Below are 25,997 nucleotides of genomic sequence, written 5' to 3'. Positions count from 1 at the left end.
GTGTTTTTGTTTTTTTTTTTTTTTTTTTTGCGGGGGGGGGGGGGGGGGGGGGGGTAGGGTCCTTGTGGCCAAAAGAGTTCAAACAAACAAATGTTTAAAGGATATTCATTCCTAAATGAAATTCTCCAAAAAAAGAAAAAAACAACAACCTTGGAAAGTGCTTTTATAATAATAGCACAGAAAATGAAACATGTCGAGGGTTACAGTCATTTATTAGAGTATTCCAAAATGAATGCCCTGCCCTGTAAATCTTGCTCTGCTATTACATTTACATTTAATCGCGCATCCTCCAAGCCAATGGTGAAAAAAAAAAGCAAAAGTGGTTGAGGGCTCAGACGCTACATCCTGAATTATACGTGAAAATCTACTTCAGCTGAGTGAGGACTTAACGGGCTATAGGCTCATCTGCACTGGACTTAATCTAATCACTTGTGTGATATTAAAGATTATGATGCTGATACCAGTCCTGGAAGTGGAGCATGCTCAACCTCTGGGGTTATTCTGAGAGGAGGAAATACAGATCACATAAAGAAGTGATGCATTTTCAACAATAATGATAGAAAAAAATTAACTTGTCTAATTGATATACTGATTTCTACAAAAAAAATCTGCTCCTTATAGATCCTATGTGGAAAAGTAATCAGCATTGTTGCTAAATCATGAATTGACTGTAGTTAACCACACTCATTTGGATTGTGGAGATAAATTTCAATAGCTACACACACACTTGATTATTGTTTGCTCAATCTTTAACTCATTCATGTATCTTTTGTAGAATCTGTACGTACTTTTCTCGTCACTGTATTGTATTTATGTGGAATATTGTACAGTCTCTATTCTTTTTCTACTGTTATTGCTCATCTTTGAGTAGCAAAACCATTGTCGATTTGTCTCATGTTTGCCAAAAGCATCTGGATGATCCTCAAGGCTTTATGGGAAAGTGAAAAGCAGAAGTTTATGGAAGCTGTGAGTCCTGCTACATCTGGTGTAAAACCAACACAGTAACTCAGAAAAACAGGTTTGGGAACCTCGATAATTTGTGACATATAGAACGATACATTCTGCTCTTTGCCAGAAAACCTTGAAGGAAAGAGTCTGGCAATAGGTTCATGACTTTAGGTACAAGTGTGCTTGGGTAATGATTCTAAAAAAAAAATCAGTTTTTTGAAGTGGCCTACTTAATGCCTTGACTTAAATCGGATAAAGACATTGTGGCATGAACCAAATGCTCAAAAGCTCTCCAATGTGACTTCATTCAAAAGTAAGTCTGGAATGAAGAAATCTTTCTTCACTCGTTGCATCACAGCAACACCAACAATGGCTCAGCTAATTATTAGGTTTAGAAACTTTTTCACATACGGTCAGGTTGATTTTGTTTTCCTTACGTGAAAATCATTGTCTGAAATCAGATTTTTGTATTATTCTCTGACAAAAAAACTGTTTTATGATTTTATGAAGTGTCACAAAACACCTCGAGGGCAGCAAGTGTTTTCTAAGACTGCATTTCATTTATCCAAAAAAAATACAAATAAATCTTTATTACGGTTCTGATATTGATTAATGGACTCGGGGATCTAACTTTGCATTGTAAAACAAAGAGGATCCATTTGGGAAATACGACCAAATCGAACGTTATGTTTGCACGGGAAAAACAAATTATTTTTAAAGGTTCTTCGCAATGGATTAACACAGAAAGTTAACTGCAGACTTTCTAAAAATAAGCAGGACGTTTTTTTTGTCTTTTTTATGTAGGGACAATATGCTAAGTTTCTCACAGATGGCTGACCTGCAGCTGTCACAAACATGCTTTATTGTTCAAACAGGCTTAAAATCTCCACAAGCTCACTTCTTCGCTATTTTCCAAAAAAGGTAAAATATTCATGTCAATGTGAACTCTCTGTGCATCTGCGGCTCGGAGTCATTTTGTCATTTCTGTGAAATCCACGTAATGCACAAAATGCAATGTGAAGAAAACGCTGCAGTTCTGGCATATAGCGCAACATGCTTGTTCCTCTGTGTGTATATCTGTATCTGAAACGCATATTTCACATAGTAACTACATCCAGCGTCAGCAAAACCGCTTATGTCAGCAGCACTGCTTATGGAAGCACATACGATGCAGCAGGCAGCAAGATGGGGAGCAGCCAAGAGCATTTTGACAATGAAAACTCATTTTGATGAGGGTTGGAAACACAGGCCACCTCTGACGCTTTTCCGTTTCTGTCCATCGCTGCAGAGCCAAACAATTAAAACAATGGCAATCTACAAAGTGTTGAGATTAATGAGTGTAAAACAGTGCCTTGCAAAAGCTTTAATGTCGCTCTGACACTCCTAAACACAGTTGGCGTTTGCCACGAGCCGTACAGAGGTGTTCAGATGAGACCGAAAGGAAAGTCACAAAAATTTCACAGTGAGTACTTATGAGGAAATGTATGCTGGTTTTACAGTCAAAAAAGCTCCAACAGACTCATACGTCTACCCCTCCCTCTATTCATAAATAACACTGACATATTTATCCAATATTTATGCTATTCCCACAGAGAAGGATCATATTTGGCTCTGCATGCATAATTCCTGAAAACAATGTCAAAGATTTACTGCTGACTTATCCTATAGGAGCGATCACTTCCCTCGGTTACGTAAGAGCCAGTGGCTTTATGGGTGCTGTTCTGCTCCGCGTGCTGAAAAACATATTTCACAACGTGGTCACACGTCATCTTGATAATGGCTTTTATACAAAGTGCTTTCATAAAACGGGGATGAAATCTTTCCGCGCTCCTCGCCGAGACCTTCGGGTGCACACGGAAATGTGGATTTACGCCCCTTTCAGCTGAAGAGGAGCGAGAGATTCGTTCTCGTCAAAATCCACCGGTGGACTTTATTTTGAACTTTTTTTTTTTTCTTTTTCCCCCCGTGCATCATACTAACCATTCTAGATATCTCCATTACAGCTTGGTGCCACACATAATATAAACTCAGCATCTCATTTCAGGTCTTTAAAGTAGTGCTGCTTTGTCATCACATGGGGGTCAGGTGCCAAAAGGATCCAAATTTAGCTGTGGGTTTTTGGAAGCTGCTGCATGTCACATGGTTCACTTACCGATATAAAAGCACAGAATACAGTATAGCATGACGCCCGCTTCCCTTCAGCAGTCAATTGCTTCTAGTGGCAAACAAGGTAATAACACAGCACTGGCTTCATGCTCCATATCCACGCCTGTCTACCAAAATAACCATAAATCAAAGAGCGGTACAGGTAGGGGGGGAAGAAAATAAAAAAACTGCTGCGACGGTGTGAGCTGTGACCCAAAAATGCCACAAACCCAAACGTAACGCTTATTGATGTCGGTTAATAAGGCAGGCGCAGGGTTGCACGGGCGCAGATGATGTCCTGGTACACAGAGTTCTGTTTATTAGCCTGTTGCATTGTGTGAAAAGCCGCCCCACCACCGCCTCCCGCCAATAAACGTCTGTAAAGCCAGTTTGACTTTGCTGATGCAAATTAGAGGAGAAAAAAACATCAGGAAGAGCCTGACACAAGACTGATATGACCGAAACGACGATCAGCGTTTGTGACGATGATCTCTGATTACAAGGACGAAAAAGGGAATTAGCAAAAAAAAAAAAATAGGCTAGAAAACTTCCACAATTATGTAAAACTCATAATAAATGCATTCGATTTTATCATTAAGTGATTAAGAGCCTATTTCAGGTCATTTATAATTTCTATCCTTCCTTTGAGCTACTAAAATAATCCTCTGGACATGTTATACTCAAAATATGACTGCTATGTGATTTATTTTATGTGTATGTCCATAAAATGCGAATTGTTTTTGTAACATTTTTCAAAATGTCTTTAAGACAGACTCGTTAGGCTAAAGTGTTTGCTTACCTTTCTAACACTAACTAAAATTCATCCAGAGAGCCACAAAACTTACTAGGCACAGTGAAAAAGAACGACTTGTCAAGCTTATGTCCATATGTCCATATGACATATATATTTATTATTATTATTGTGTTTTTCATTTTTATAAAAAAAAAAAAAAAAGCTAAATAGATTTTATTTTTATCTTTAGGTTGTAGAAACCATTCAGGCTTAGGGTCATTAAATATTTAAATAAAATTAATAAAAGCTGGCTCCAGGTAAAATATATGTAGCACACAATCTCCATCCCATAGTAACAAAAAACCAAGAAAAATAAAACATAAAAAAAAAATTAATATAAATAATGCTAAATTATGCAGACTCTCTGTCTTTAACCTTCGTTTGCTGATATTATAAAATATGAAATGAGTAATAATGTGATAATAAAAGGACAGAAAAGAGACGAGACCTGAACAAAACTTTCTAAATCCTTTATCCAAACACACATGTTGTCCAAAACGTGGATGAATCTACAGTGCATCACATTTAGTCAGAGATTCTGTGTATATAATGATGTTACCATATTCATGTAAAGCCAATAACTCTGTTGGAGGTGGGATTATTACATAATAATTGTGTGGTATTCTTCTTCAGCGCACCACTACCAAGTCTTCAAAGTCATATTTGTATTTTCTCAGGTTTCTTTAACATCCACAGACTTCCTGCCTCAAAGCTCACTTTGCCTTCCAGTTTAAATCATTTGGCCACAGACAAGGTGAAAGAACATTCTTTGCAATTCTCTCTTGTGTCAGATTGATTTATAACAACTGATAAATATGGATACGGTGGCGCAGAATATGATGAGAAAAAAATAAATAAAAAGACAGCTGAAACAAAATCTTGAGAGCGTCCTTGTTTACTTCCTGCTGCAGAGCACATCATGTGCCCTGCATGTCTGGGTTGGCACTTGAATGGGCCATACGAGTGATTATGCTGTTATTTTTACACGTGAAAGGGAGAGATTTGTATGTGGGGAATGAAATAAGCGTTTCTTCATATTCTGGTTTTTTAAAAACTGATTTAACGAGAACATTTTATCCCACTAAGTTGAGGTCTCCATCCTGGACTCAGAATAAACGCCAGACATCCCGGAGGTGGCTTTCTTCCTTTCACAGTACTGTGCCGTGTGTGACTCATATATCTGTGTCTGCGGCGCTGGAGGCCGGACAGGCCGCCCCGTCGACCAACCCTCAGAGACCGGGGGCAGACGGAGACGGGAGCGAGGGCCTAAGAGGCGACGGCGCTCGCTGTAATTTGGGAAGAACGACCGAGGGGAGGGGCGGCATTTACATTCATCACAAAAGCCTCGACTCGCATGACGTGAGAAAGAAAGGAGAGCAGAGCAGCTGAGATAAAACAACATATATACAGCGGGAGAGATGCAAGCAGACAGAATGGGGTTGAGCAAAGAGATCTTTGTTCTGTTTTTTTCTTTAACCTTAAGGAGTGCTTGCTTTGTTAAGAACCTAAAAACTCAAGGTGCTAAGATTGATAAAAAAAAAAAGTGAACAAATATGAAAGCTGTTTTGTTTGCAATTACACCAGGAATAAACTCACAATGCAGGTTGAGTTTTTCTGTTTCTTTTTTAAAGCGCACGGCTCTAGAGGAATAGAAACCTCTGGGAACGTTTCTCCTGTGGCTTCATTATGTTTATGTTAGAATGCACACAAAAAAGTAAAAACTGAGGCCTTTGCACTTAAGATATATTATCCTACCGATAGGTGTTTAAATTATAATGAGGACTGAGAAAGAAAAAGACATAGTGCCCTTGCAAAAGTATTAACATCTCTTGAACTTTGTTACTTTCCAAGCATTTTAACGGGATTTCAGGATGTAGACCAAACGACCAAACAAAGTAGATCACAACAGGGAAGTGGAAGGACAATAATGCCTGGTTGAACATTCATTTTCAAATTTCGCCACAGAAACCCAGTGGGATTTAGGTCTGGACGTTGGCAGGACATTAATACGTTTTGATCTAAACCGTAACATGGCAGATCTGATTGTGTTTATGGAATAGAGCCACTGAAAAAAACGGAATCATTACATAAAAAAAAAAATAAAACATTTCTCAGACTTTAAAGTCTGAATCATTAGGAAGAAAGCCAGAATTTTGTGATTAAAGTCTCAATTCTGAGAAAAAAGTCAAAATAATTTTTTTCAGGGCCCCTAATGATCTTAGCTCAGCTCCATACATCTCCCCACCACCTCAGCTTCCCAGCATGATGCTGCCACCACAGGGGTTGGGGATGTTGTGTTACACTCTCCCAGCTGACTTGAGCGTCTCTGCAGCTGCTCTGAATAATTCTCTCCTCGTCGGTTCAGGTGGACATATAGGGACGACTTTCAGCGTGTCACAAACGTATCCTGCAAACATCTTTAGATGGTTTCAGCCCGCAGGCTCCTACGGCAACCTGCAGGTTCACGCGCTTCGGCTGCCTCTTCGAGTCTCTCTGCCAGCAGCTCTGAGGTGGCCAGCTTGACTGAACACTGGTGAATAATTAAGTGAGCACATCACAGTCTTGCGGTTTCCTTCGTCTACATCTCATCTTCTTCCATCTGCCGTTCTGTCTTCTTTACATGCCCCTCCACTTGTCCTTTTTCCTTCCCTTTTTTTTAATATGTTCTCTCTCTTTCTGGGTGATCTCCTGTTTTTCCTCTCTCTCTCTTTCTCTCTCTATCTCTCTCTCTCTCTTGTGGAGAGACTTAAGAGATAGTTTCACAACACAGAAAGTCAAGACAGAGAATGGACACTGTTAAAACAAATGCAGTGGCAGCAATTAGAAACCATTACGTTACCATGAAGGCAGAGAGGTTTGAGAGGTAACAAGCGGAAATCTTTGTTAATGATGCAATGTGGGCTACGTAGAAAAACGAAACAAAACAAAAACCGAAAGAGTCGAAGCAAATGATCAAAACTAAAGTAAAAATGACTTGGACAAAAAAAACATCCTGCATCTTTTCATGAACACGATAGTTTTTTCCTCTATTTCATGGGTGGGTAAAGGCAATACGGCGCCATTTATTTTATACTGGAAAAAAAAGTTTCTCAATATGCTGATGATGTTCTTCTTATACAAATGAAATTCTCCCTTTCGCCTCGTCGGTCTATAGAATATTTTCAGAAAAGTCTTTCGATTCGTGTCCAAAGTGAAAGATGTCAGACAATGCATCAAAAATGCAAAAAAACGCCGGGTGTTAAGATGCTTCTGTCATCACCTTTGATCGCCGCTCTGAGCCACACGTTCCCACAGCGAGGACGCGGTGAAATCTCGCTCGCTCGGTTGTTTCCTCACAGGAACACAGTGGGTGTTGCTGGGCCAGAATCTGTTGCAGCCTGTTAGCAGCGGCGTCAATGTCCGTCCGCGGGAACGAGAGCGGCAGAGGTTCGAAAGTGGACAGACGGGACGTGTTGTGGTGACTAAACGGAGGGGTGGAGGGGGCGGTAAAGGTTAAAGAGGAGGATGTGAGGGGAAGCTTTGTGAAGCGTCACAAAGCTTCGGTAATTAACTGGTCCTAATTATTACCGTCTGTCTTCTGCCATCTGATATGGAAACGCACCGACACTCGATTATGCAAATATGGAGCCCCATTGCACTAAATCGGGGAGGAGACGGGCAAAGATGAGGTTGCTATGGGTAAAGGTGGGTGCAAGGTGAAAGGGGGGGAAAGGAAAATGGCTGGAGGTCAGAGGAGAAAATTTTGTGCAAATATGAAGGTCACGATCAATGTAAATAGTAAAAGCAAGGGAGAGAAAATGTGGTTGATACTACAGCAACAACACAGAGTTGTGGACTTCCAGGTTTATGAGTTACTACACTAAAAAATACCCAAAATCCAGTTGGCATTTCCACATAACCGAGCGGAAATAAAGTCCATCGCTGTGAACAAATCTGCAGCGACAGGACAAGAAACAAAGGCTTGAGAAAGACGTCTGTGTGTTTCACTCAGTGTATCAAGTTTGATCTAATAAATTTTAAATTATATTCTAATTCACTGAATATTATTTTGCAGGTGTGAAAAATGACTTCATAAATATTACAGAAAAGTTACATTACCCAAATTCTCACTTATTATGGAGTCTTTAAGGCTCATAAAGTTTTTTAAATCTTCTCTGAAACAACAACCAAAGCTCTCGAAAAGCGATTCAAAGTCTTCCTTTGTTGCACTTAGTTTTGTGACAGAAACACGAGTTCTCGACAGGCCTGGACTCAGGTGAGCGAGCGAGTGAGTCACCGCTCTTTCATGTCCGATGCCTTCTCTAGTTGAAAAGTGGTGGAGAACAGGAAGGGACGAGACACGGCGTTGCCCTCCGTAAAGATAAAGGCCCTAAATGATGACGCCATCTCCTCCACCGCTGTTTTTAAAAATTGCTTTTAATGGGATGGGGAGGGGGGAGGGGCGGGCAGCCGATTTTAGTTTGATCTCAAACGGGAACAGGTCCGACTGCGGCGGCTCGTTGTTAGTCGCGGCGCAGCGGAACGGACTGGCGTGCGTCTTCAGGCTTCGTGGAGTCTGACTAAAGCGATGTCTGATCAGCGATCAAGCACATATGTCCAACAAACTGATGCAATCCATCTGCCAGTAGTTCTTCATCACACTGAAGAACTACTGGCAGTGTGATGAAGTGGGATTTGCTGACCTTTGACCTGCTGATCATGTCGGGTGATGCCTTGTACCTCTGGGAAGTGATGCAGTGGATGATAATAATGGCTTCCAGTTCAACATGTTTCTATGGGATTTTAATAAACCTGCAGATGATTGGTCACATCTCCAGATTCTGTTTATGAATATGTCTGGGAGTATTTTTTCAGCATGAGCTTGTTATGTCTGCATTGATGAGTTAAATAATATAACTGTTATAAGAAATAAAGTACATGTTAGAAATACACATCCATTCACTGAGGGCATTAAGATAGAGTGATCATACAACCAATAACTCTGATTTATATATTTTTTTTAAATGAATTGGTCGCACAAAGTTGATTCTATTGTGAATTTTCCAAATCAACATAAGATGAAAAATAAGTAAACAAACTTAAATATGAATGATCTATGCTTGGGGGGTTTAAATTAGGATTTTAAAGAATGCTGCGCCCAACTAGCTGGCCTGGACAAACGTGGGTTTCCCAAAAGGAATGTGAAAATACAGGACGTTCTCTCACCTGTAGTTGCTTTATTTTATTCTGAATCAGTTTGTTAACTGGTAAAATAAAAAAGAAAGAAAGAAAAACATATTTACTAGCCTGGTCTGACCACCCTTTATAAAAATGTTCTGGAGTGCCAATGAAAAAAAGAAAAAGAAAAAAAAATTCAATTCAATGGTCACAATTATGCCAGAAATTGATTGGCTACTACAGAAACTGACTTTCAAAGTTGCATTAGACCTCAAACCAAGCATCAGTGGAGACATAAATATGTGTTTGAGGTTGAATGCATCATTTTGACCTTTAAATCAAATAAAATGCATCACTAAAAAGAGCTTTACATTCTTCTCATGATAAACGTGTCAACTTTTGACCAGACCTGTACACAGCGCTTCAAAAAATGACGAAATCCTACAAATGTTTTGGCTTTATACTGTTAGAATATGTGTAATCTACACATCCTAACTTTTCTATTTCATCTTCTGTTTCATGAAGATGAAATAGAGGAGGTGAGAGGAAGGCAGCTCAGGGAGGCTGAGGTGTGGATGAGAAAGTTATGGAGGGAGCTAAATGGCCTGGGTAAATTGAGACCAACAGGGCTGGAAAATGGGACACATAAATTTAGGACTCGCGATATTTTTCCCCACGTCTTCCCGTCTCGCTGCCTCTCTCTCTGTAGAATAGTGGAACACACACAGTGGGCCGCAACACGAACTAAACCAGGACAATGAGGAACCAGGAGGAGACACAAAATGTGAGGAATTTAGCGAGTGAGCCTGAATGGCTGGTGGGTCAGGTGTGACCATAAAGTCAGCACAACCATAAAAAGAAAAGATTTTCTACCATTGTTTGACTTTTACTATTTTGTCATAAATCTGTTATCAAACTACAGCTTAATTATGGCTGAATATCTTGTGCAAAGGACAACATTATTATTTTCTTCTAGGGTTTCGGTTTAATCTATGTTGACTCAAAATCCTGCTGCACTGTTGTGTCTCTGCTATGTGACCCAACGGTGTGAAGCTACGGTGCTCTAGGTATCACCTTTTGATGAATCCGATTCGTTTAGTTATAATTTACTTGATCAATAAACTGTCTTCCTGTTAAAAAGGAGTCATTTCTTTCCACAGTCGCCACATGCTTGCTTAGGCAGAGGGATTGTTGCAGTGACTCAGTGAAATCTACTGAGACAAACAACTTTATCAGCTGGTAACAAACTAAACTTGCTTGTACAGCTAGAATCAAAGTAGGTTAATGTCATTAAATTTAAATCAATGATTGGATTGAACCAGATTTTTATATATATATATTATTATTATTATTATTATTATTATTATTATTATTATTATTGTTTTTCTTTGGTTTTTATATTTTTGTTCAACACTCACAGTCAACTGCTATGTTGTATTTTAAATGATTTGTAAATAAATGATGGCACAGTAAATGAGTATTTGTTATGAGAAGTCGTTTTTTTCTGCAGCTGTTCATTCAACTTTAGAAAAAGCTTCCCCTGCAGGTTTTCCCTAGAATGCAGTTAAATTTGCTTCCAGTTTTGTTTCCTAATGACAGTTCCCCTGCGCTTTCAGTTCGCCCTTCATCAGTTTGCCAGTTAACCCTACCCGTCTACAGTCAACGACCTTTTTTGTCAGATCAATATTTGTGCGTTTAGCTCAGGTACCTTCTCTGTTTGCTTCATGAATCACCTGATCTTTTTTTAGAAGTTTTAACCTACCTGTGTTTCGGTCCGTACTCCCCGGTGACACTCTGTGTCCCAATAAAAAGGAGGAAGAAGATGCAATCTCCACATGTGTGCAAAAGTTTCACACAAAAGAAATTTCCAGGTCATTGCTCGCGAAACTCAAAACGGCAATGCTCTCTCAAATGATGAAAGAGATGCGCCTGTGAATCTGGGGTGAGGAGATGCAGGTAGGGTGTTTAACTGGGCACAGAATGAATGAAGGGAACAAATAAAAAGAAGCAAGAAAATAAAAAAATGGCACACCAAGAGGCACGAGGCAAAGGAACACTCACTTTTAATTCTCTTATCGTTTACAAATGCTCCTAATTGCGACTGTTTTAGCAAGGACATGGTGCTGCCAAGCTGAGCAGCACATTACATTAATAGAGTACAGGACCTCAGCGATTACTACAACAATAGGCTCTATTGTACAACATTAATTGCCAATATAAATGCAGGGAGATTTTGTTGAACCTCAGAAGGACTGAGGCAGTTTACTCCAAAGAGGAAGCAGTGTTGACAGGAGTCGTCTTTTTTGTTGTTTTTTTTGGGGGGGGTTGAATAAAATCGAGGGACGGCTTTCTCCAACGATGCGGTAAATACTGGGAGCAAAGGGGAATGAAAACAGTACGGGCGGTGACTGCTTCGCTGAGTTCACCCGTGAGCTGTGATTAAACACGTCACACGCGCGGATACGACAATTACCCCCAGACGCACCTCAACGCCGGTTCTGCACTATGATCGGACCCGTTTCCTCTGAAGAAACGTCACGAGGACAGACGTGCGGACGCAGCTGTTCTCGGACTGAATCGCTGCCTTTCTTCTCATAGACGAAAAGCACAACTGCAGGAAAATGACCACACTGGAAACGATGAAAAGCTCAAATTAGTTGGGCAAAAGTTAATAGTGCATTCATGAAAAACAGTCTTCCTGCTTTCCCCCCGTGTGTCGCCCTGTATATGCTTTTAATGTGAAAATGCTGCACATTATCCCTGTTCCTCTCAGGTCGTCTAAATTGGCTGCCTTCCTCCTTTTCATTAGTTGCAAACGGTCTTGAATTTAAATCCTATGTACAAGTGGATGTTATCGCTCCAGATCTGCAGCAGCGGTCGACTCTCATGGATTAGCTCTGTGTACTTATTGTGCTGTGGCCCTGGGGTGATCAATGACAACTGCAGCTATTTGTGCCGCTACAAAAGCCAAACCTTCTAGACAAGCTGGGGAAAAATAGCTCAACATGTCTTGATAATATGACCATTAGCCAGAGCTTTAGATGGCACTGATTGCCGCAGTCCAACAGACTTTGTGGAGCAGCAGTGAGCGGGGCGACGCGTAAAAAGACTGGCAGTGACAACCACAACGGCTCCACACAAAGGCTTTCATACTCTTGAACTCTGTCACATTATGTCAGATTTCAACACCCATATCTAAACTGAACTAACTAAAGAGACCAATTAACCAAACAGTCCTGTTTCTGGACTGATGGAGGAGTAACCAGAAAGAACCCGTGCATGCACAAGGAGAACATGCTAACTCCAGGTAAGCCAGACATGCTACCTTCAGGCTTGATGCGACACCATTAAGCCTGAAAAATGAGATTTTTGAAATCTCCTTTTTTACGAATGAAAACAAAAAAAGACATGCACTTTGTGTCCATCAGGTCCGTGTCGATGCTTTATAGAACCACTCCTCTGTTGGGATATATCTTCTCCCATTTACACATTCTTTTCTGAAAAATTGCTCAAGCAGTCAGGCTGGATGGAAAGCATCAATGAACTTCAGTCTATGGATTTTTAATTGGAGTCTCTGATTGACTTGGATTCCCTCCAGTAGAACTTCACCCAAAGAAGAAGAAGAATTTGTGAATGATGATGTTGATTTTCTGTGCTGTTTTAGTCTGTCTGTAGTTTTAGTAAAGCCAGTGGAGGACATGAACGCAGCCGTTCGGTCCATGTTGGTCACACTTCTGAATATTGAGTTAACATTAACAGCCGCCTCATCGAGCTCTGCTCTTCTCTCTTTGCGCTTAAGAACGATTGTTTACAGCACAGGCAATTTCTAGTAAGATTCGTAGGGTCGAACTGGAGCATTACACACACCACAGGCTAACTTTAGCAATCGGGTAAAATTTTAAACCTCAACAGAGTCCCGGGCCTCTGGGTAGGAATCGTTTCTCAACAGCCAACTTTCCAGACTGTACGAAGCAAGGCGTGAAACAAAGGGCTGGTTTTTACCAAACTAGATTAACTGGGCCAAAGTCCTGCCACCTTTAGATGTGTCCACTGTCCTAAACACTTGAATTAAACGGCTGAACTGCCTCACAAACATCCAGGGAAGCTCTACAGAGCTCTGCTAATGAGCTTATATTGCAGCCAGGTGAGTTAAAGTAGAGAGACATCTTAAAGTTGAAGGACGCCAACCAACGAGGAGTGGAGTTTGAGACTACTGATCTAGGGTTATTAGTAAAGGCACTTATATAAATTTCCTTCCAGTTCATAATTTATGCACTCCAGTAAAGCCAGCTGGGAGATGTGGCCGTAATGTGACAAAATGTGAGGAAGTGAATACTTTTGCAAGTCACTGGCTAAGCCACCGGAGGAGTCCCTTTGCCTCTTCCTCCTCCTTTATCGTGCCACGTCTTTCACAGACGCAGGCACAGCTGTGCTCTATCCATCCCTCTTCTTCCTGAGCCCTCCTCCATTCAGGCTGTGATTTCCAGAGCAAAGAGGCAGCTTCTGTTTTCCTTCCATGGATAGATGGCATCACACCTGCTGCAAACACCCTCCCTGTGTCACTCCGTCTTCCCCCCGTCTCCTTCGCTCCTCTCCCAGTCATGCGGCCCTGCACTCATCCTCTTACTTACCGCCCGGCCCTCCCTCACCAATCTCATTCATTGATATAGATGCGATGCCCTTTGCCTTCCTTTGTTCCCCCCCCCCCTTCCCCGTTCGACTTCCTCCCATCTTTTCAGCTCTCCCTCTTTCAGAGCTTTTCCCCTCTTTCACACCAGCTACAGAAGAATTTCCCGTTGGCATACAGTGTGTGGACGTGTAATAGGCGTGGCAGCTGGAGTCCCACTTTTTTTTTTTTTTACTGCTGAGCCGCTGCTGCACTTCCGCTCCGTCCTCCGAAGGAAGCCGTCTAAAATATCCAGTTTTGTACTCATTACAGATCCCGGAAGGCTCAGAGGGGGGAATGGGGCTTATGAGCGAAGGATGCGTTGCATGCCTCAACTTTGCGAGCCATGTTTAATCTTACCGGACTTAAATGAGTGTCTGTGTCTCCCAGCGGCACGCCAACAGTGGGCTCAGCTTTGTGTTTCATCCCTGAACACCTAGAAACTCTGTTTGCATGTGAGAGCAAGAAAAGTACATTTCTGATCATAATTCAACGTGACGCGTCGTGTGGCCCGACAGTAGGCCGCTCCAGAGAGTAGATTTTATGGAATTATCTTGTATTAGTCCTCCAGATTCTCGCTACTCTCACTAAAAACCTAAATGTTGTGTTTTCTGCCTGCCGTGTCGCTCCGTGTTACCCTCTTTTCCTTGGATGTGTAATGAAAAAGGAGGGGTTGTCTTGTCAACTGTAATAGCAGTATTTGGCCTTCTCCCATGATGGGTGCACCCATATGTGTGTGTGTGTGTGTGTGCGTGTGTGTGTAGCACAAGGCCAAAGATAAACAGCACCCTTTGTCAGTCCATTTCCTTGAGATGCTCAGTCAGAAAAAGAAAACACAAATAGCCAAAGCATTATTTTTCTTAAGCTTAATGTCTCAAATTTTGTCTTTTACTTCCTGCTTTTTTACTTGATCTCGGGTGTCCAAAAGACAGCAGAAAGAACAGCAGCCCTCTGTCTTCTGCCGTCTCTAGACACTGTAGGGATCCGTCAGCCTCATAACTCAAACAGCACTCACGGCTTATCGAGGAAATTACTTTTATATTGAGCGTGAATCACACATTATCCACAGGTGATAAGAACGTGCGTCAGTGGTGAAACCTCCCAAGAGTCGCCATAACAACCACGTTTACTCCAAAAGCTCGTTAGCTGAATTTCAATTCGTCTCAAAATTGTGCAAATTGGAATTATAAAAATAAATTGGCTTATTGGAAACACAGCAACTTCAGGAAAAAAAAAATATTTTATACAATGTTTTTGCGGTACGATGAGGTGTTTTTTCAGCCATACCAAAATGTATGTATTTGGCAAAACTGCAATGGAAACATTTTTTGCATCATGCCAATTCGTATACAGCTTATTTGTAGGTGCTGGGCTCCTTAGACAATGCAGCCGGCTCCACTAAAGGTATCTCAGTATCGTATAATTCATCAAAAGTTGAGTAGAAAAAAATGCCACATACGTAGCCGCTTCCCAGTAAAAGCGACTTGTCACTCCAACGTCTCCTCTGATGAGCGCTGGTGGCTGAATTATCTGTTCGTCCTTCACTGACATGATTTTCAATGAATTATCTTGTGAACAAGCTTATTTACATGCCTTTCTTGTCTAATGTTAACACCACAACAGCAACATTGTGTTTTTCAGACATTAGTAGAATATTGGAAAAGGTTTCGGTACATTTGCAATGGAAACACATCTACTTATCCGATGGGTCACCAAGGAACCCACAGTAACATCCAGAGGACAGCTAGCCTCGTCGCTACAGTAAAGCTCAGTGTCTTAACGTTTTGTTTGCAAGTAAAAACGTAAAACTCCTGCTGCGTAAGCTAACGTTAACAGAGGAGGAGACGACTGAAACAAAGTGCTGGGGATATTTAGTTAGTGGGAATTGTTTAGCCTACTTCTATCATGAAGCTCCATGTTTGGTTCAGAATCCATCCTTTCTTGGTTCCACCTGTTTTGTCTGATGTGGTTCTGGTTCCTGTAGCGGAAACCTGCCCAAACTTAGCATAGCATATGATCGTAGACAGCTGCAGTCCGTGGGGCGAAAGACCCTTTGTGACATGATTGATTCGGCACAATGGAAACTTTTTTCCTTTCTCTAGCCAGTGACATTCAGGATGTCAACCATTTTGTCTCTGATAAGAAGCTGTAGGCAGGAGCGGAATAGTACAATAATGCAGGCTGGGAATTTGAAACCATTCCAGTGAATTAATGCAGGTTTGGGACAAACAGCTGTCTTTCTACACTAGCAGTGAACTTTTACATTGAAACAAATGGAAATGTTTAACATCAAACAAGAACCCTATTATTTATGCATATTTTCAAAAGTTGCTTCATCAGACATATTTCTGTTTTCTCATTAATATGTGGGAGCTTTGAGCACTATGTTTTCCTGCAAAAGGGAGTGCAAATAACCTGAGCTTCTTAATATAACACCTGGATGGAGCCTGGTGTGTGCCTGCACTACTGTAACAGGCAGCCTCAGAAGACGAAGGGGATGCGTCTCTTTTCCCCATCTTAATTGCAGTTTGTGGGAGTTTTAGACAATCAAGTACTGAATTGTTTTTTATTTAGTGGGACCTGAACCAAATCTTTGGTCCTGGCCTTCGGTGATCCTGAGCAGTCCAGGCCAGCGGCCAGGCCAGCGGGAAACGTCCCAGTGCTCCCGATGGCCAGTCCGCCCCTGGCTGTAGGAGGCTTTAAGTAAACAAAAACCACAACAAGTAGCGTGGAGTGTCAGAAAGACATTACTGCTTTGAGAGACCAGAAAAATTATGAGAAAGATTCTGTACTAAGAGTTTAGTGAGACTAAATAATAAAATTCAATTTCTTGAAGTGGCAGGAAAGCAGAGTCTCTTGGGGAAGTTTTTCCTTTTTGCTCTCTCCTCTTTTGCCTCCCAGTCTGAGTTTGTCGATCACCTCTCGAGCGCCTTCACAAGCACACTTTGATCAAGCCAAACCCTCTTCACCCAAGTCCTACCTCTCCTCTCCCAGCTGCTTCTCTTTAAAAGCACAATTTCTTCCACCCAATCTCATTCTCTCTGCTCACAATCTCAATTACTCTACTTTCCCACGTCTCGCTTCCCCTTCCCCCTCCTCCCTCCTTCTCTCTGATCCTTCTCTATCGTATTTTTGCCACTCCATTGTCTCAGTCCATTAGGCAGACACAAATCCGTTTGGAGACAGAGCCCGAGCGCAACCCCCGTCCTCGCTCTCCAGGGCCCCAGCGCAGCCAGGAGAAAGCTCTCAGGGGAGGCAAACTCTGCCTCGTGGTCTGGGAAATCCATTTAAACCTTTGCCATGAAATACTGCTCTTTCCTGTTGCACGTACAGTACATGTGCTTAATAGGGAATGTCGTCCTTGCACACACATACAAGCCTGCGCAGAGGTCTGTGACTCTCTTCACTTCCCAGGTGCTCTTTTATTCTCCTCTTCCGTGTAACAACGTCAAACCTTTCATTTAATAGGCAGTCGACAGGAAGACCAAGATTGAGGTACTCATCAGAAATGTTAGTATCTACCAATTATTAGATAAATGGTCAACAGAAATACTAAACTGTGATTTACAGCTAACAGAAAACCATTGGGATACGCTAATCGCTGCAATCTGTGACAAGCTAATAACTGTTAGCAAATACAAGCTGATAAACGCTAAAGTAATTGTTCACTTTCAGAGGTGTCGCTGAATAGTATGTGAAAGATTTAAGAAGATACAATTGGCCAAAAGCATTAATAAAGAGTTTATCAAGGCGGCCAGGACTCTGTTTAAATAGTGTGGCAGCCATATTGATTCTTGAGTTTGGGATTAGGGATTAAAAATTAACAAATCTCCAATTTAGCAGTAAATGAACCACACAAGTAAAGCACATCCATCCATCTCTGTATCATCCATCAAATAAAGCTAAATGTAGAAATATTTGTATTTACTGTTGGGGTATAAACAACTCTGAGCTTAATTTGTATATCATCTACCAGGAATCGTCCTGCCACATGTGGGTGCCGCACAGCAGTCCCCGGGTATGAGGGAGTGCATGTTTAAATGGAAGCTGACGGTTCCCTGCCATATCTTCCCTTCCAGCAGTAATGAGAAGCAACAGAGAGTAGAGCTTCAGTGGTGGCTGCTGGTCTTGCCATGTCACTCCAGCTCACGTCTCTGCAGCTACAACAACCTGTTGACACCAGAGGGTCACCAGACAAATGCAGAGATGACAACGGAGACAACGATAGGACAGATGAGCCGGAGTGGCCGTGTGGCAGGACAAACATGGAACTGTCGTACGCGTACTCGAGTGTGGGCTTCACACTGCCACTTGAAAATGTGTCTCACTTTCCCCAACATAAACAGCACGACCGAAGCAAGTTCAGTTCGGAAGTGCCTTGAGCTCCCTCATTAAAGTGAATATAACAGTGAAGTACATCAGAAAAGCAGACATGTTGTCAGCAGCTGAGGAAACTCCGATGGGTGCGTGAGGTTTCACTTTCTCCACATGGATGGATAGAGATTTTGTTTTCTTAACTGGTCATTTTTCAGTTCGGTGACAAGACGGCACAAAGCGAATGAGCCGATTTTGCTCGAATCCAGATCTCAATGGGCCACAGATAAAGCAGCAGCAGATTGCTTTATCCCATTAGGCAAGGCCTAGTAAATAGGCAGAGATCTAGCGCTCTGTCCTGGTGCAATCTCCAGCTGATCCTGTCGCTGGCATCAGCTCTGTTGGCAGTTTGTCTTTCAAGTCAGGGCCCCCAGCTAAGCCCGCCTGTCTGTCTTTATGCACATGGAGATAATACGAACCAGCGCGGTTCACTTTCACACCAAGTGAGAGCATGAATTGAGGCGTTTTTCTGTTTGTAGGATGCGGTCATGAAGTCACAATAGTGCAAAAGAGGCATGCTGAGGTTAAAGATGGTAGAGCGCATTAAAATGAAGATTGAGGAAAAATTAATTATGAGAGCAAAATTAGTTACCACCACAGGAAAAGTATTTGCATTTACGTAAATGTTTAATGAAATTTTAACATCAGACGATTTTATTTCTTGAGAAAAAAACGCACAACTCTTCCTTTAAAATATTTTGTGATTGACCAGATTTTTTTTGGGGGTGGGGGAGAAGTGCAATTTTACAAGCCACACTTGGGATTGATTACTGTGAGACACGTAGAGGTAACGGATCACTTAAATAGAACCTGTCGGAAAGCACAAAGCAGGCTAAAAGATGACAAACACAGTCATTCGCAAGTCTATAATTTTCTGAGGCTTTGGGATTGCAGCAAACCACAGTGGGAGCCGTTATCATGATGAAACAATAGAGAATCTTCCTAGAAGTGGCTGACCTACCAAAATTACTCCATGAGTCCAAAAAATAAACACCCAAACAGCAAAGAAAGTGTAGACCGCACGCCCGTTAAATTTGCATTTGTTTCATGAAAAAGCAAAAACAGAAGTAATCTGATGAACACTCCAACTCTGAGCTTGAGAGGCGAATTCATCAATATATGTAGCCATTAGTTATCCGTTTTGGTTCAATGGTATACATTTAATCACAGTAAAACATGTGTATTTATCTTAGAAAATAATTCATACCAATGTACCAGTGGTAAATGTGCTTAAATTGCACTTTCACAACTACAGATGCAGAGGTTGGTGAGGTAATCAAATCTATTAAGGTTATGCTGGAATAACAGCAGTCTGTAAAAAGTGAAATCTGTAGGACATTTTTGCATAAAAGCGGGACAGAATCATTGGAGAAGTTTACAGTTCTTTAGTTTCTAATGTACAAACTGCCTGCCCATCATTCCTTAAAAAGTTTCTGCAAATTCTAGAAGCTTTTGGTTTTCTGCGATTTTTCTTGAGTCCTACCTTGGCAGCCATGATCATCGAGGAGCCTCCACGTACTCCGAGGATGGGAATGTGGGTTTGGGCTGAAATGAAGTCCAGGATCTGAGCGATGGCTTCCTGATCTGTGTCGTCCCCAAACACGACACCCTGCAGCCAGTGCTCCGTCATCAGGTCGCAGATGCTCTTTATAATGCTTTTGGGGTCCGTTTCATTCATGGTCAGCACCTCCACGTTCGGAGCCATGTGGAGAAAGTCCTCCTTCTCTCTGGCCCCTGCCAATGCCACCTCGCTGGAGTTGCCCACCAGCACAACAGCGATGCTCAGGCCCCGCAGGATGTTAGGCAGGGCCATGTGGTGCGGAGGGGGCTGCGGGATGGGCATGTAATGGCCGCCACCGCCTCCTCCGCCGCCCTTTTCTCTCCTTGAGTGACAGGCTGGGGGTAGGTGGAGAAGACAGAGCAGCAGAAAAAGGAGAGGCAGGCATAAAGACGAGCCTGTGGTGCGGTGAACCGATGGAGGTGGATGAAGGGTCCGAGCCCCGTGTTGCACCTGAGCAACCATTCGGGGGGAGAAATGAGCCCCAGCATGTTGGTGAGGCAGGGAGGAGCTGCAGCGTCCACGAACAGGCATAATGTAGGAGCGGGAGAGAAATACCTGGAAAGACAGGAAATGAGTAGGGAGTGAGGAAGAGAGGAAGGTGGTGAAGAGAAGGAATCAGAAGTTAGCATACAGTCGTAAATCAATTGAGTACCACAAAAAGCTCAAATGCTACATCCATCATATGTTTCAGATCATATCTATATGCTCAAAGATTTGGAGAGTTGGAGTGACGGGGGGGCGGGGGGGGAAGGGATACCCTTGTTCTAAAGCAGCTTTGTACATGGAAGAAGTCATGCTTGACACTTAAAAATTAAAGCGGCAATACAGGAAACAATGTGAAATATGAATCAATAATGTATGCAGAATCTGGAGAACAAAAGTTACAGTACAAGTTACAGATGAGACACTGGTTTCTTGATTGGATGGGAGAACAGAGGGGCTCAAGGAAAGGAGAAAGCAAGAGAGAGAAGGGATGTAGGGAGAAAAAATGAAGCAAGTAAACGAAATGACAGAAAGGACAGATGGAGGGAAAGACGACTAAACGCCGACTCAGGCTGCCTGACAAACTGTCTGGGGCAAGATGAGTGACGCGCCAACCCGAGACACAGACAAACCGACTGATGCTGAAACTAATTAAGTGATTGACGGTAGAGGCGCTCTGGACAATTCACAAGGCTTTGAAATGAAACCCGCCCTCTTCCTCCGTCAGCCCCTGTTGGCCTAGTTTAACACTCTTCTACTGTCCACCCCTCCCTTCATCCTTACACTCCATTCGTTCTACTTGACCGTACCTTGCTCTCACTGACTGACTCCCTCTTTTTCTGTGCTTATTTATAGAGTTTCTTAATAATGGGAATGCAGATGGGTGGGAGGGCCTGGCGAGACGATAAACAGTGGGCAGAGCAAGACGGAAAATGGTACCGAAACTTCAGATTCAAGAGAAACACTGTGATCTTTCTTGCTGTGGAGTCACTGAGTCAGTCATGGTCATTTTGAGGGAGTTCTGGACCACAAGGTGTCAGGAGTGCATGTGGGAGCTATGCAGTCCTTGTGTAGCCAGAGAAAGAGCTCTGTTGACATTCCCAATCAATATTCAAGCTTGTTCTCAGTGCAGTGATTCCAATTTGTGTTGTTCAAGGCCAGCATCTCAGCATAGCTGTGGAGAAGAAATGTCTGGTTTGGTAACCGCCAGGTGTTAGATGATGATGACTTCCTGTTGACATCTTCAAGTCATAATCTATGTCAAGAACTGAAATGGTTCCCAAACGAGCGTGAAGGGACAAGAAGCAGAAGTAGAGCCTCTGTATCCGACAAACAAGGGTTTGATCTGGAAAAAAGTTGCCTGGTCCTACAAGCTTGAGGGTAATTGTCACTCTTGATGGTCTATCCTACCATCACTCTTCTTCATGAGTAATGGTAGGATAGATCGGCCAATGGACAGAGACTGCAGAGTTGTTGGGCAATAATACCATTCCAGCTCTGGTTTGTCATGGTAAGGAAAGAATAAAACTAAAAAGAAAAGCTTTTTTACTTTTCTGTCCATCTTCAAACTCCCACCCATTCTCATGAGATGTGATTGGAAGAATGACAAGCTGGATACAAGCATCTTTGTTTGTGGGGAAGGAGGTCTCAGATCTCCCTCATCCATGAAAAACTAATTAGAGTCACTGCTCTGCCACGTCAAAAGGTCCACTGGAGGTGATTCTACCATCCGATCTGGATACCTCCAAGAACCTATGGGAGATTTGCAAGGCATGTCACTGGAAAGAGACCCAGGGGCAAACCAAGAAGAAACTGGAGGCACTTTATATACTTCCAGGTAAGGGATACCTTGCTATCTTCCTAAATGAGCTGGAAAGTGCTGCTGGGAAAACGGTTGTGCGGAAAGATCGGAAATATTGGCAGGAAAAAGAGACAAAAAGCTGCACATGAAGTAGAAGCTCTCTTCTGTTTGTTACTGTATGTTTACATGTGACTGAGTGGGAGGGCATTTGTCCCCCTGAGTTTATTCACTTATAGTCAGAGTGGGTGTAGGTGGAATAGATGTTTGCCTCACTTTCGTGGGCAGATGATACCAGGGAAGATGTGGATGTAGCCGCTCGTACATCGTGGGTCCAACTCGCAAATGAATGCAGCTAACGAGGCAGATGGAAGTTACAATGGCAAACAAAAACACTCAGACAATATCCACCGTGTGAAGCTGACAGCTGATGAGACGGGGAATGACAAAGAGGGAGGAAAAAGCAAGAAGAAGATTGAGGGAGGGATAAAGGGATGCATGTGGAGATGACAGAACAACTTCTTAGGGGAAAACTAATTGCTGGAGATTCGTCAGCTCTAATTACAGGTCCCTGTGTTAATATTCAATTGCACACCACTCCGCAGGAAGGGTGGAGAGGTGGGAGGGGAAGAAGGAGGGAGAGATAATAGGAGGCACAAGGACATGAAGTGGGTACTGGGGAGAGGAAGGCAACAAGAGAGAGGCAGTGCCGACTGGAGGACGGGAGAGAAAAGGGAAGAGAAACTCAACGAGAAGGATGGAGGGAACGAGAAAGACAGCAAGGAGAGTTACAGAGTGAGACAGAGAGAGGAAGATTTGGCCTCTTTGAATCTGGACTTCACTGGCAGCACTCTGTTTCCATAGCAACAATTAAAATAGGCCTACATATACAGACATGGTTGATGGACACCGAGATATACACATACCCAGCAGCATGCACCGGCGTTTTGTAATAAGCACTGATCACGTAAATGCGGCAATACAGTCTAGAGTGCACTCACTCTGCTGTGCATCGCTGAAGTGGATGTACTTAAACCAAAGTTCCCGCCGCACACACACAAAGATTTTGGACAGAGTTTTACAAATAAACAGACACAGAAATGCTGCTTTTCATGCATCCTCTAACAGCAAAATTACCATCTTGTTCTGCCTTTCGCTGCCTGTGACACAAGTACTCAGCACCCGGCAGCCATACACACACACACACACACACACAAACACACACACACTTCCTGGCACTCGACACAAACTTGCCACCCCCTTACAGATTATATTAGCTGACACACTGTATAAATTCAATGATCATTCAGAGAGATGCAGCCATTAAAAAGGCCCCACAGTGACTGGAAGAATGTGTCATGAAGGAACACAAAGGGCATGTATTCACCTGTACATTGCACAGTTGATGTTATGACACTAAATGACCCCATTTTCCCACCAGGGAACCGACCATTTGCCCCATTACCCACACAGGGAACATAGCAGCCATATCAGTTACACAAATGTGTGCTGCAGTTTCTACTGACTTAAGACCGTGCAGGTACCCGGGCTTAAGCGACATTTTCTGCCTTAAAAGAAGAAAACAACTTAAATCGATAACATTGGTGCAACAAGGATAAATATTGCACACATTATTTTGAACAGAAATTCTGGGTTTATACTGCTGGGAGAGAAGTTGAGAAGTTTTAACCAAACATTACGTAAAAATAAATATATGGAAGGATTATCATGCTCCACAGTCTGCCATTTTGAACCATACAGCTAAGGAGGTAAGTGCTCCAATAACTTGATGGTGATTTTTCTATTGGCTCGTAAAAAAAAAAATAAAAAAACATTTTCATTTAATGTTGGGGGAAATTCCAGTTTCAGGACTTTACAATGATAATGCAAACACAGCCCAAATATTATCCTGTCTTTTTTTAATCTAGTTTGCATCACAGTTTTTGCTTACTTAAAACAATCATTTAGTTGATTATGGGTAGTTTTTTTTTTTGTTGTTGTTGTTATTTTTTCAAAATCAGCCAAATAGTCCTTTTGGGTTATGTTTTTAACTACATAAATATGTAGTTAACCATTTTTGATGATCATGCATAATCAGCCAGTGCAAAAGTCCAGATGTAATTAAAAATTATAAATAGCTTTTATGATAATTTACTCATAGGGAATTGCTTTTAGTTTCAGAACAAAATACTCTGGAGAAATTTTGTGACAATGAAAATGTGACTTTTTTGTTCAATATTCAATCTGACCACTAGAAAGGCAAAGCATTTATGTCAAAATGTCCCATTGAGCATTTTGGTACTCAAAACTGTTTGAGTGCTGAGGAGAAACCCAGCAGATTTACTTTCACAGGTGGAGCATCATGGCTTTCTCTACGATGCACAACCTGACGTATGTACATAAACACAAATTGCTTTGGGTTTATTCCTAATGCAAAGGACACAAAGACAGAAGAAAGGGTAAGAGGTGGGGCAAAAAAGTAAAAAAAATAAAGGAGACAACAGAATGAAGGAAATACAAGGTGATATCCTAGAAGTCTGATTCTACACCTGCAGAAAGAGAGAAAAAACAGAAAACTCAGACCCCTTTGTTACATATATGGATTTATAACATTTCTTAAAATTAAGGATTTCAGTGTTTAAAACACCACTGTCTCCATTCATAACCTAAATTAAGTCATTTCACAGTGGTTATTTTACATTTAATAGTTTTTTTAGTTAAAACGTTTACATGAGTTTGCTACCTGATATGACCTAATCAGACTTCTCTTCCACATGAAGGAATAAAAGGAGGTAAGATGGTGAAATGCTGTATAACAATGTTTATGTCAGCGAGTTGTGCTAATGACTTTACTTCAGTCTTGAGAACGACTTTGGTTCACTTAAAATAACATTAGCCCATTAGCCTTTAATCTGCTAAGTAGTTAGTACAAGCTTTGTTAATTATTCACACTTATACCAAAGAGCATGTCATCAAGTCAGTTTTTTCAAGCAATATTTTGTGCAGAGTTTTATATCGAGTCTGAATTGCTGCCTCGCAGCAAGTAAGTTTAAATCTCGTGGTTCCTGTGTGGTGTTTGCATTGTGGGTGTCTCCCACAGTACCAAAACATGAAAGTTTGGTTAATTGGCTACTGTAATTTGCCCCTGGGTGTGACGTCCTTGGTTATTTATCCTGCAACATTAAAGCAGCTGTAGAAATGGGTTAGATTGGTCCATGTTTGACCCGAGAAGGGCTTAGCAAAATAACCCAAATGAGCTGATTTCATCCCATCAGCTTTCAGAACGTATGTGTGTCCTATTTATATGAGGGGAAGAAGAGTACAAGAGTAGTTAGAGGCAGACCATCTAACTGGGGCTAGTCCTACTTAAAACACTAATGTATTTTCTAAATTTCCCAAGTCAGTATGTCCCATTGGGATCTAGATACAGAGGATTCGATGTAGAGTCAGTGATATCCAACAAAAAGAAACCTTTTCGATAATAAATCCTTTTGTTAAACTAACACCACTGTTAGGAAAGGTTAATGCAAGACAACAATTTCACACCATTTTACACAAACATGTTGGGAACAAAAGGGAGCATTCCTGCCAAGAGATCGATGCCATCAGTAACCGCAAAAAACAAAAAAAAAGCTTTTCAGGACAAGTCAAAACAGAGTTTAGTCGAAAACTAATCTGAAATGAGAAACGATGTAAAAAAAAAGCAGTTCATTCATTATGAAGGGAGAGTTTTGAAAGCACTGTGAATTGATGTAAAACAGAACAGTGAGTACCTCTCACTGCGGCTACTGTGGAGGCCAGAGGCAGATTCAGTCATATTGGAGCCCAAGGCGAGATATAGGCTTCCGGCCCTCCAGTTCCCTATTTTGTCATTATTTTTTAACCGTTATTTCTCTAAGACCTACTTTCAGCCGATTGTTCTCTTACTTCTGCAAGTAAGAAGAATTTAGTTTAACTCACATTTACCATGTCAAAATTTCTGAAAGAGCAAATAGATCTTGAGGTTCTTGATCTATAGTACCTTAAGATAAACTATAGATCAGGGCTCACCAACACGGTGCCCGCGGGCACC

At 41.8% G+C, this 25,997-nt stretch overlaps 1 protein-coding gene across 1 annotated transcript in view; it reads right to left on the bottom strand.

Annotated features, from left to right (window-relative positions):
• Positions 1–25,997, bottom strand: part of LOC106961085 (glutamate receptor ionotropic, NMDA 2B) — a gene marked incomplete at its 3' end in the record, with an annotated part of 161,806 nt that overhangs the window by 87,310 nt on the left and 48,499 nt on the right. Inside the window, exon 4 of the mRNA XM_015054597.1 lies at positions 19,567–20,199. Within this exon, the coding sequence (XP_014910083.1) occupies positions 19,567–20,199 (633 nt within the window). The remainder of the gene's footprint in view (positions 1–19,566; positions 20,200–25,997) is intronic.

The sequence above is a fragment of the Poecilia latipinna genome, unplaced genomic scaffold, assembly GCF_001443285.1.
Source record: "Poecilia latipinna isolate Pla-1442-1.1 unplaced genomic scaffold, P_latipinna-1.0 Scaffold1263, whole genome shotgun sequence".
NCBI classification, from domain to species: domain Eukaryota; kingdom Metazoa; phylum Chordata; class Actinopteri; order Cyprinodontiformes; family Poeciliidae; genus Poecilia; species Poecilia latipinna.
Note: the sequence above shows the minus strand (reverse complement) of the source record. Positions and strands in the feature narration are given on the sequence as shown.